Source organism: Cibotium barometz, chromosome 5 (assembly GCF_041138505.1).
Source record: "Cibotium barometz isolate CiBa-2024 chromosome 5, ASM4113850v1, whole genome shotgun sequence".
Lineage (NCBI taxonomy): Eukaryota > Viridiplantae > Streptophyta > Polypodiopsida > Cyatheales > Cibotiaceae > Cibotium > Cibotium barometz.
This window is the reverse complement of record NC_141050.1, coordinates 63,275,468-63,287,766: the sequence shown is the minus strand read 5'-3', so window position 1 is coordinate 63,287,766 and position 12,299 is coordinate 63,275,468. Positions and strand designations below refer to the sequence as shown.

The window sequence follows — 12,299 nt, the reverse complement described above, 5'->3', positions numbered from 1 at the left end:
TCGGGGGGAGAGATCCTACTAATAGTTAACATTACAACTCGCTCAACGTCCTAGCCACGCTGGTGCGTGAGCTACAAGATCATCTACGCGGCCCTCTGAAGAGAGCGACGAGCACACTCGACCACAGAGAGCGGAGGGGCTACACTGGAGTCCTCCTGGGAAAGGCGGCCAGAACACAATCGACGCCGAAAGGGAAGCTTATGGAGAGCGCGGATGAGAGGTGCCGCCGAGGGGTCCAAGCAGGGTTTGAACCCAAGACCTTTCGGTCCTAGGCAAACACTTTACCACTTGGACTATCACCTCTTTGGCAATGAAATGATATATTAACGTCTTCAAAAGGCCAAAATGACCTATGAGACCAAAAAGGTTACAACAATTGGTGGATCTGATACAATGTCTGTGTAAGCAAAGCTAAAAACAACTAAACAACTAACTGAAACTGAAACAACTATGAGGAAAAGTACGGTACTAGGAGCTCCTAATGGATAACATCTAGGAGGAAAACTCCAGCAACAAAGGTAAGCATCATACACATCACTATCCAAAGATGTCTCTCATCAGTCGATGGCGGATATCCTCAATGTCCTCCATGGTGAGTACTCTGGCCGGACGTCTCCCATGCCGTGCTAGTATGGTCCTGATCCTCTGTTGTAGTCTCCGCCGGTGTCGAGACGGGCCTCTCATCTTGGGGCGCCTGGACCGCCCCAACTCTAGAGCCCGATCAATGAGTGTACCTCTGGTGCGGCTGTACTCTGAGGCTAGCTGCAATGCCTGCTGACCTGACTGCTCAATCTCTTGTCGAAAGAAGTCTGTAATCTGCCTCTGTAGGTCTCCCTCCCTCTCTGATCCCCTCCCTCTCAGGAGACCCTCTCTATGTCTACGCAGCTCCAACAAGTAAAATCCGAGGCATCTCTGATCCTGGTATCTCATGACTCTAGAAAGTGGTCCAAAGCCCTCTCTGAACAGGCAGTGAAAACGGCCTCGTATCTCATAATATACTCGACAGTGACATATGCAATGTAACTCTGTCTCTGGCTCCATCTGGCACAGCTGACAAATCCTGGCCTCAGCTGGTACTCCTCTGAATCTGCCAGTCTCAATCTCTAGCTAGTGTGAGGATGTGCGCATCTGACCAATAGCACACCGTACCCCATGAGAAAGATGAGTATCCATGTAGCTGGGTCTAATCACAAACCCATCCTCCGTGAGCTGGAGAAGATGATCTCTATAGAAAGCCATCTTCGTACCAAGCTCGTATGTCGGCTGTATCCATGTCCTCCTAGTGTCCAGCTGAGTCAAGTCTTGCCTGATAAGTCTGGTAATCTCTGCCCGTGTGAGAGAGAGGGAGGGTGCATCCAGGGAGTACTGAAATGGAGGTAGCCTGTCCATACTAAAGCCATGCAGTTGGAACCAAGCTGTCATCTGTGCATACCAACATGATCCGTCTCCCTGTGATGCCAACTGTCGTGAAGACTCCAGGGCTAAGCGAGCATATCTGTCTCTACGGAGAGCCCAAGTGCTATGTATAAAGGAGACTAATCGAGTGAGTGCCTCTACTACCAATGGGGGGGCAGCCATCTCTGCACGGATAATATCATGTGGTACGGAGGCCTTGGCCCTAATCATCCGGGAAATCATAGAAACCAAGGACCTCTCCATACGTCTCCATCCATCAGTGCTACCAGCTCGGCTGTGGTGATCCACTGAGGGTCCCCATATCTCCACTCCATAAAGCATGGCTGAAGTGACCAAAGTGTCAAAGAGCCAGAGTTTTGTTCGAGGTTCCTGAAACTGAACCTGCGAACACATCCTCTCTAGTCTCCCCAATGCTGCATAAGCTCGGGTCAATCTGGTCTCCGCTGCTCTCCTCAAGGAAAATAGTGGGCCACTAAAAACCACACCAAGGTAAGTATATGCATCTGTATACTCCACTGTCTCCTGACCATATGTAAAGGTGGGCATTGACCTCCTAACCCACTGTGCTGTGGTGTTAAACACCATCACCTTGGTTTTACCAAGGTTAACAGACAATCCACTGTCCTCTGCAAACATGTGCAATGCATCCAAATGACGCTGCATCCCCTCTGGAGAATCTGAGATCAGCACAATATCATCAGCATACAATAACAACGGAATCCATGTCCCTGCTAGCTGTGCTAGAGAGAGAGAGAGAGAGAGAGAGAGAGAAATGAAATGAAGTAGAGAGGTCTACTGTTTCGGCTCATCAGTGGATATTTGGGATTTTTCCTCAAGTCATTACTTCGGACAGTCACCTTGTGATATTCCATTTCCTTAGATGGACAGGACTTTGGCATTTTTGGACTACACGGAATGGGTTCATCTTTGATTCCTTGTCTGGAATACATGGGCACATTCTACGTATCCGCGGTTTGCTGCTTTGGCAGTTTTCTTCTCTTCTCTCAGCTCAGCTACTGGATGCAGATGTTATTTCGTTATGGTCTACGGCGGCTCGGCTGGCTCATCTTTGATGCTTTTATCTAGGATGCTTATTTGGCTGGGAGGCTTTCTTATTAGTGTACAGGTTTGCATGGTCATGATCCTTTAGAGGATCTTTTGTGGGGGTTTTTTTGGGGCCATAGGTTCTGTCTGAGCCATGTGGCTGATGTACATTTTTACATATAATATAAAACACCATTTCACGCAAAAAAAAATGAAATGAAAATGAAAATGAAATGAAATGATATATTAACGTCCTCAAAAGGCCAAAATGACCTATGAGACCAAAAAGGTTACAACAATTGGTGGATCTGATACAATGTCTGTGTAAGAAAAGCTAAAACAACTAAACAACTAACTGAAACTGAAACAACAACTATGAGGAAAACTAAGGTACTGGGAGCTCCTAATGGATAACATCTGGGAAGGAAAACTCCAGCAGCAAAGGTAAGCATCATATACATCACTATCCAAAGATGTCTCTCATCAGTCGATGGCGGATATCCTCAATGTCCTCCATGGTGAGTACTCTGACTGGACGTCTCCCATGCCGTGCTATTATGGTCCTGATCCTCTGTTGTACTCTCCGCCCGTGTCGAGATGGGCCTCTCATCTTGGGGCGCCTGGACCGTCCCAGCTCTATAGCCCGATCAATCAGTGTACCTCTGGTGCCGCTATACTCTGGGGCTAGCTACAATGCCTGCTGGCCTGACTGCTCAATCTCTGGTCGAAAGAAGTCTGTAATCTGCCTCTGTAGGTGTCTCTCCCTCTCTGATTTCCTCCCTCTCAAGAGACCCTCTCTATGTCTACGCAGCTCCAGCAAGTATAATCCGAGGCATCTCTGATCCTGGTATCTCATGACTCTGGAAAGTGGTCCGAAACCCTCTCTGAACAGGCAGTAGCCATCATTAGGGCAGCCCGTAACGGTGGTAGAGGCTAATGTGCAGCAAGAGAGCCTCCATTAATGAAGAGAGAGGGCTCCAATTTATAGATTTGGGGCTCCCATGAGTGAAAATGGAAAGAGAAGGCTATGATGACAAGTGGAGAGCCACACAAAAGCTAAAGTGACAAGTGTGAGGCCACTTGTCTCACTTTGGTCCACTTTCTTGCCACATGTCCCAATCTAAGAGATGGGTCCTTCCATAGACTTTATCTCTAAAAATATCCCAACATTGGTAGACATTCTGTCATAGGCACTTTGCCAACTCTTGGTATCTGCTCAATTCTAGATGTAATGACACGAACAGAATTTCCATCAGAGTCAGGCCAAAAATAGCAACTCTCCTATATTTTAGGAGTGTGGTCCCTTGTATTCCAAGATAATCCCCCATTCCCAAAGCTTGTACTTTCCAAATACTTAGACGTCCTGGAGTCCACCAGACCCCTTTCATACTAGACCCCTTTCATACTGGGAAATGCCCTGGCTGGTGACACCTCTCCCGCCCACAAGCCTCCTATGGCTGGAAGCACATGGGGGAGAACTGCATGTGTACTAGAGAAGTACACCATCTGGGTCCTCCTAAGCCGGAAGCGCCCTGGGAGCCCTAGAAGTGGTACTAGAATTTGTATCACTATAAAGTGTCGTGTCGTTGCCCTTTCTCTGAGATGAAGCCTTGCCCTTGGTTTTGTCCTTCTTCTTGGACAAACAATCCTTAGACAGACGTCCTGTTTTCCATTGAGGGCACCCCCCCCCAACAGCTGAGTCCATCCGTTCCATTTGAACTGACATCATTCATACCCTCCGTGGCAGAGCGGCTCGGATCGCATGCGTGGACAGCGCGAGGCTTTTTTGTGCACCGAGCGCTAGGGCCCCTTTCTCTCTGATTGGACCGGTGAGATCACTTGGCATTACAAGCTGCCAGTGTGCACCCCCCCCCCCCTCAACCCGTATGAGGTAGGTTCCCTCCAAGAGAGAACCGGCCGCAGAGGGAACCACCCTCCCCTTTTCTCTCTTTCCTCTTATGGGGTTTTGAGCATATACATTTAGCCTTTGGATGCTATTTTAACTAATAGAAGGATCGCTTTCTCGGGAAAAAAAATGTATATACATATGTCTTTTTTTATCTACCTGTCCATCTACACACACATGCACATACATATGAGGAAAAGATCTTTCAGCTAGGTATGCTTTCTCTAGATCCTTCAGTACACATGCACATGTATAAATGAGTGTGCTGAAAGAAATTTCAAAAATAAAGAGACAGCTTCCATACATCTCTTCAATTAACACCTTGCAAAAACAAATTCACAAATCATTGAGCATGAACAACAGGGATCATACATGAAGAGCAACATTATGAAGCTGGCAAACAAGCTGTGAATCAAGGTTTGGGTAGTTTGGGATGTGCCCATCCACGTTCTTTTGGGTTGTAGCTGCCAGCTGAGAAAGACATGAACAGCAACAAAACTTAGCTTAGAAACTTACTCTTAGACATCCATATAGAAAGCTAGACTATTTAGAATCTACTTGCTCTTCTTCAGTCTCTCATCAAATGAACCCTTTCGTGCAAATGGCCACCAACCTGCTCGCTATGACCCTGTGGAAAGTAGACTACAAGACTACCAATGGATGGCAGTGAAACACGCGGTCCGGCACATGCATGCCACAGCTCTGAATCAACGCTCCTTTCCCCTGCTTAAAACAAAATTTGACTGATATTTTATACTGAATTGCTCTCTCGTCTTTGAAAAGGAACCCAGAAAAAACAAAAAGACAAACTCAGAATCCTCACGCACCACTCACACAGGGAAAACATGCTCACAACTACATGAAAAATGGTCTTTGACATTATTTCCATGTTCCATAACCTAGAAAATTGACAAAGGCATGAAGGATCAAATATCATGGTACTTTGCATAGATATGCATTCGTTTATGACATGTTAGTACTGCAAGCATCTAGGCTGTAGCCATAAGCTTCTATTTTGCATCACCATTGGGTGGAAAGGATGGACCATTTTCTAAGGTTCTAGGATCCTGGGACAACGCTTTAGCCTACATAAGAGCCTTACAGTCGATGGCCAGCTGTGCAATGTTAAATGTCACATGCGTTGAGTCCTTACCACTCATTCAGATGCTAGTGTCATACTTGGGCTAGGGTTTGGGTTGAGTAGCAAGATGAGCCTGTGTTGTGAGCCTTAATTTATGATGTAACAAAGAAGACCAGGAGGATGTGAGTGTGAATACACAGTGTGAGGGCAAAAGGACGAAAGGACCAGATGTACGAGAGATCAGGGCAAATCAACACAGCATGAAATATGTGAGTGAGTCTATATATGATGGTGAGTGAGCATATGTACAAGAGCCCTTTGATGATGTGAGGTGACTCTAAGTAGAAAGACCAGTGCAAAAGCAAAGATGATGTCGGAGCTGAAGCACGTTCGGTGACGAAGGCTCACGTCAATGTGAGGCAAAGCACTCCAAGAGGTGGTCGGTGTCAAAGGCTCGAGTCAGTGGATGCAGAGGCACTCCGAGGTGGTAGTGGCAACGGAAGATGAGGTGATGCAGACTCTAGTGACAAGGGTGCTGTTGTACCTGAGGTGGTAGATGAAGAGCAGAGAGGGTTGCCGTCCCAAGTGGTGTAGTGGTGCAAGCTTTGGTGACAAGGGTGCTGCAAGCCCTGAAGGGTGCAGGCTGTGGTGACAAGGGTGATCGGTACCTGAAGGGTGCAAGTCTGGTGACAAGGGTGCTACGTACCTTAAGGGTGGTGATTCACTGGTGAAGAGCACAGAGGGCTGCCGTCCTGAGTGGTGCAAGCTCTGGTGACAAGGGTGCTGCGTACCTGAAGGGTGTCAATGGTGAAGATAAGCAGAGAGTGGGCTGCCATCCCAATGGTGTGATGCAGCAGAGAGTGGGCTGCTGTCCCGATGGTGAGAGCTGAGGAAAAATGCTGAAGTGCTCTATGTAGCAGAGAGGGCAGCTGTCGCATAAGCTGTGGTAAAACGCTGATGATGTGCTGATGTAAGTGCTGATGTAAACACTGATGTAACGCTGATGTAAGCGCTGATGATATGAATGTAGCAGAGAGGGCTGTTGTCCCACGGTGTGGCCTATAGCAGAGAGTGGACTGCTGTCCCAAGATGAGGCCAGATGATAAAACACTGAGGTGTTGTCCTGTCAGGCGATGATGATGAAGCAATGTGGTGTAGAGCCCGGCAGAAGCAGCGGTAGCAGTAGATGGTACCGGATATGGTCAAGAAGTGGTCACCATGGTGAATGATGAGGCAAAGCTATATATACTGTGTGGGATTGCTGGTTTGCCAGCCTAAAGGCTGTCGACCAGCAGAAAAGACACAAAAATACCCAAATAAAACCAATAAATTCCCTTTCTAGGGCTGGACAAAAAGCTATTTTCACACAACCCCTCTCATGCCAAAAAGGGAACCATGAGAGAAGACGAGAGAAGATGATGGATGCCAAGGTCCCACACTGACACACTGGCAAAAAGGAATGTATCCCCCTCTGGAAACAAAATCTGATAAAGTCAAAGAGGGTGATCGTGATGGCAAAGGTGGTGAAGGTGAGGTGATGTAGTTGGGTTGATCTGTTAGAAGTCATCTCCTGTCTATTTTTATACACCAAGGCCTTTGTTGTGGGTTTGCCCGCCCTTATGAGGTGTTTCTCATTTTTCCCCACTCTCCGTATTTTTCCCCATTTTTTCCCTATTTTTCTGTGGCATCGGAGGCAGTCTAGTAGTGGCAGGAGAACCCTGAACTTGGCCGACTGCATCTGTGGAGATTCTGGAAGTGGCCGACTGCACTGCATGAGTCGTGGGACTTTTCTAATGCTGGCCGACCCACTTTGCTGCTGGCCAACTATGATTATTCAGTCGTGGAGGTTTCTTGTGTCCAGTCGGCTGCCCTACAGCAGGCCGACTGCTGATGGGGGAGGAATATAAATAGGCCCCTAGCCCCCATACCATTTTGTATCATACTCCGGGATCTTCTTGTGTATATAGAGCAGAGTTACACGCCTCTATCTCTCTCTCTCTTGTGCTGTGATTTTCTGCATGCGTTTTGCTCTCGTGTTCCCAGATCTGGTCATCATCTCTGCTGCGTATTCTGACATGGTATCAGAGCCTAGGCTCTAGATAGTTCTCGGGATTTGTGTGAGCAAGAGGAGGACTGTTGTGTTGCTGATTGGTAGACCGTACAGGACTGTTCGGGAAGAGGAGAAGCAAGAGGACGGCGGGCTGATTTGCTGGACAGCCACCTGCAAGTATTAGTTCTTCTTTGTTCCCACCCACCTACCCTTTTCAGAGTACATCGCCGCAATGGCAGATCTGTTTGAGATGGCCGAGAGACATGTAAAGATCCCGACACTCCCCACGTTCCCGGTTTGGACGGGAACAACTACGGCATATGGAAGGTTATGATGGAATCTGTTCTAGAGTCTTACGACCTCGCCGATTTCGTCGTTGTTGGTGTTCCACGGCCGGAGGTAGAGGAAGGGGAGTTACCGTCGATCCGAAAGGACCGGGAGGCTCAGACACAGATGTGGGATCGTGTCAACGCCAGGGTCTGTTCGTTTATCTTTCTCAACTGCACACCGCAGGTAATCAATCATGTAAAGCATATGACGCTGGCCAGAGGTATATGGCAACATTTGGCCTCTCTTTACAACAGCGTATCGCCCATGAAGAGGATTTCCTTGGAAGTACAGATGTGGGTTATGAACCCTGCAAAGTCGTCGACGATGCGGGAGCATATTAACAAGCTGCAGGCTCTTCAACAGGAAGTTCTTCTGGCTGGGAAGGAGATATCGTCAGAGGACATGGCCATAACGTTGCTGTCGCACTTGCTCTCTCCGTACTCAGCATTTTACTCGTCTTTGATTACCAGTGGCAGGCTCAGCACCATCACGTGGGAGGAGCTTGTGCCCATGGTCCTGGACCAGGAGGAACGATTCACGAACCCTTCTCAGAGTGGAGGTTCGGAGGCCTTAACTGGCCAACGGTCGAAAGGCCGTAACACGGGCAAAGGGAAGGCTTCGTCGAAGAAGTCTTCTGAGAAGAAGTCCGTTTACTGACCGCGAGAAACTAAAGGCAAAGAGGACCTATAATGATTGTGGCGAGAAAGGCCACTATTGGAGGTAGTGTCCTAAGCGGAAGACCGAGAAGGGTGAAGATTCCTCAACAGCAATCATGAAGACTCCGGCTTTTGTGCACCTAGAGGTGGTGGACACCGATGTTTCATTTTCTTCACGCAGGGAGGAGATTGGAGGACTCTCCGCAACGGATACTCGGGAGTGGATTCTAGATAGTGGTGCTTCCAGGCACACGACTCCTTCCCGCTCTGGTTTACAGGATCTCTGCAAGTATTTTGGTCACATTCTTACTGGGATACATCCACTATCCCAGTTCACAGTGAGGGCAGGATGGAGATAGTTCCCGATGGCAGAGGGGGGAAGCATTCCTCCCAGGTGTTGTATGTTCCGGCACTTGGTTTTCATTTGTTGTCAGTGCATCAGGTTTGCAAGACTGGCGTACGGGTGGAGTTTGATGAGCATTTTGTTGCTCTCTGGGCCAAAGCAACAGGCCAGGTAGTTTGGGAAGGCGGAGCGAAGAATGGAGTTTACAAGCTTTCAGCACTCTCTCTCCCAGGTCCTCAGTTTTGTGATGAGTGGCAGTCTGTTAATGGCCACTTAAGTGTGGATACGCTGCAGGTGCAGGCTTTTCGAGACCAGATGGTGGATAGCTTGCCAGTAGATGGCAGCAGTTGGCAGGAACTCTCCAGTACTGATGTTGGTAGTTCTTGTGTTCGTTAGTCAGAGGAAACTGAACAGGTAACTTATGCTCTGATGTCTCGTAGTATTCGAGACAAAGAACCTCCTGTAGATGAGGATGTTCTTTCCATGGGGACCTTTCGGAAAGCCACGCAGGTGGCAGTTGATTACTTGCAGAAGGAGGTGGTTTCTCCAGGCTTTGTGGTTCCGGATTCAGAGGGGGTGGTTGACAGGTTTCAGAAGGCCTTGCGTGGTCTTCATCAGGTTTCTAGGACTTGTTTTTGCACCGTAACAGGTATTGATCCTTGTGAGCAGTGTGTTGCCTCTTTGACTCAGAAGCAGAATGGTTCATTAATCTGGTTGATGGACACGAGATTGGATGGGAGCTTCCTGTTGAGCTCATGGTTGCAGATGACTGTTTGGGAGGCAGGATTGCGTTTTCTGTGGTTTCTGCAGCATGCGAAGGATCATGGACTCTTGTACACAGGAGGGGGATTGTTGGATGGAGTTCGACTCCAGAGATCTGGACACGAGGAGATCTACTTCAGTCCCAGGAGCAGTTTTACGATGCAGTAAGAGGCAGTCATCTTTTGCCTTGTCGCGGACTGAGGCAGAGTACCAGGCTGCTTGTGATGCTGCTTGTGAGGTGGTGAGGATGCAGAGGTTGCATTGCAGGATTGGGCTTCCATTGGAGGAACCCATGGTCATCCAAAGGCACTTTGTTCGTGAACAGATCGTTGCTGATGACATCTTGCTAGAGTTCTGTTCGATGGAGGACAGAACGGTGGACCTCTTCACGAAGTCACTATCTTAGGATTTGCTCAGGCGGCACCCCAGCTCCCTGTGGTTGGTTTCACAGCCAGGAGCTGAGAGGGAGTGTTAGAAGTTATCTCCTGTCTATTTTTATACACCAGGGCCTTTGTTGTGGGTTTGCCCGCCCTTATGAGGTGTTTTCTAATTTTTCCCCACTCTCCGTATTTTTCCCCATTTTTTCCCTATTTTTCTGTGGCATGGGAGGCAGTCTAGTAGTGGCAGGACCCTGAACCTGGCCGACTACATCTGTGGAGATTCTGGAAGTGGCCGACTGCACTGCATGAGTCGTGGGACTTTTCTGATGCTGGTCGACTGTGATTATTCAGTCGTGGAGGTTTCTTGTGTCCAGTCGGCTGCCCTACAGCAGGCCGACTGCTGATGGGGGGGCATATAAATAGGCCCCCAACCCCCATACCATTTTGTATCATACTCCGGGATCTTCTTGTGTATATAGAGCAGAGTTACACGCCTCTATCTCTCTCTCTCTTGTGCTGTGATTTTTTGCATGCGTTTTGCTCTTGTGTTCCCAGATCTGGTCATCATCTCCGCTGCGTATTCTGACATGATCGTCTCCCAAAGAAAGATCTTGAACAGGACTCTCCACTGAGTAAGAAGTCCCATTCCCTATATGGTCCAAATTAGAGTTTGGAGAATCAACTTCTGGTGAGAAAAATTGGTCCTCCGAGAGTGCACCATGCTGTATGCTCTCGAGGTCTTCAATCCGTTCGCTCATGATAGATTTGATACCATGTGAGGGAAAAAGAACGAAAGGACCAAATGTGCGAGAGATCAGAGCAAATCAACACAGCATGAAATATGTGAGTGAGTCTATATATAATGGTGAATGAACATATGTACAAGAGCCCTCTGATGTGAGGTAACTCTGATTAGAAAAACCAGTGCAAAAGCAAAGATGATGTCGGAGTTGAAGCACAGTCGGTGACCAAGGCTCGCGTCGATGTGAGGCAAAGCACTCCAAGAGGTGGTTGGTGTCGAAGACTCACATCGGTGGATGCAGAGGCACTCTGAGGTGGTAGTGGCAACAAAAGATGATGTGATGCAGACTTTGGTGACAAGGGTGCTGCTGTACCTGAGGTGGTCGATGAAGAGCAGAGGGGGCTGCCGTCCCGAGTGGTGTAGTGGTGCAAGCTCTGGTGACAAGGGTGCTGCAAGCCCTGAAGGGTGTAGGCGCTGGTGACAAGGGTGCTGTACCTGAAGGGTGCAGGCTCTGATGTCAAGGGTGCTACGTACCTAAAGGGTGGTGAAGAGCACAGAGGGCTGCCATTCCGAGTGGTGCAAGCTCTAGTGACAAGGGTGCTGCGTACCTGAAGGGTGGCGATGGTGAAGATAAGCAGAGAGTGGGCTGCCGTCCCAATGGTGAAATGTAGCAAAGAGTGGGTTGCTGTCCCGATGGTGAGAGCTGAGGAAAAACGCTGAAGTGCTCTATGTAGCAGAGAGGGCTGCTGTCCCACAAGCTGTGGTAAAACGCTGATGATATGCTGATGATGTGCTGATGTAAGCACTGCTGTAAGCTCTAATGATATGAATGTAGCAGAGAGGGCTGTTGTCCCACGGTGTGGCCTGTAGCAAAGAGTGGACTGCTGTCCCGAGATGTGGCCAGATGATAAAACGCTCAGGTGTTGTCCTGTCAGGCGATGATGATGAAGCAATGTGGTGTAGAGCCCAGCAGAAGCAGCAGTAGCAACAGATGGTACCGGATATGGTCAAGAAGTGGTACACCATGGGGAATGAGGCAAAGCTATATATACTGCGTGGGACTGCTGGTCTGCTAGCCTAAAGGCTGTCGGCCAGCAAAAAAGACACAAAAATACCCAAATAAAACCAATAAATTCCCTTTCTAAGGCTGGATAAAAAGCTATTTTCACACCCCCCCTCTCAGGCCAAAAAGGGAACCATGGAGAATACAAGAGAAGATGATGGATGCCAAGGTCCCACACTGACACACTGGCAGAAGGAATGTATCCCCCTCTAGAAACAAAATCTGATAAAGTCAGAGAGGGCGATCATAATGGCAAAAGTGGTGAAGGTGAGGTGATGTAGATGGGTTGATCGTCTTCCAAAGAAAGATCTTGAACGGGACTCTCCACTGAGTAAGAAGTCCCATTCCCTATGTGGTCCAAATTAGAGTTTGGAGAATAAACTTCTGGTGAGAAAAATTGGTCCTCCGGGAGTGCAGGTAAACGATCTATGCTGTGTGCTCTCGAGGTCTTCAATCCCTTTGCTCACGATAGCTCTGATACCATGTAAGGGAAAATGGACGAAAGGACCAAATGTACGAGAGATCA

The 12,299-nt window shown here is 48.3% G+C and overlaps 1 protein-coding gene across 6 annotated transcripts in view; it reads right to left on the bottom strand.

Annotated features, from left to right (window-relative positions):
- Nucleotides 1-12,299, bottom strand: part of LOC147638747 (auxin response factor 12-like) — a 93,758-nt gene that overhangs the window by 48,048 nt on the left and 33,411 nt on the right. For all 6 annotated transcript variants that reach the window (XM_086798715.1, XM_086798713.1, XM_086798714.1 and 3 more), the window contains 2 exons: nucleotides 4,980-5,089; nucleotides 4,739-4,837 (listed from right to left, as the gene is read on the bottom strand). In XM_086798715.1, coding sequence (XP_086654841.1) covers nucleotides 4,739-4,809 — 71 coding nt within the window. In that variant the 5' untranslated portion in view covers nucleotides 4,810-4,837; nucleotides 4,980-5,089. The remainder of the gene's footprint in view (nucleotides 1-4,738; nucleotides 4,838-4,979; nucleotides 5,090-12,299) is intronic.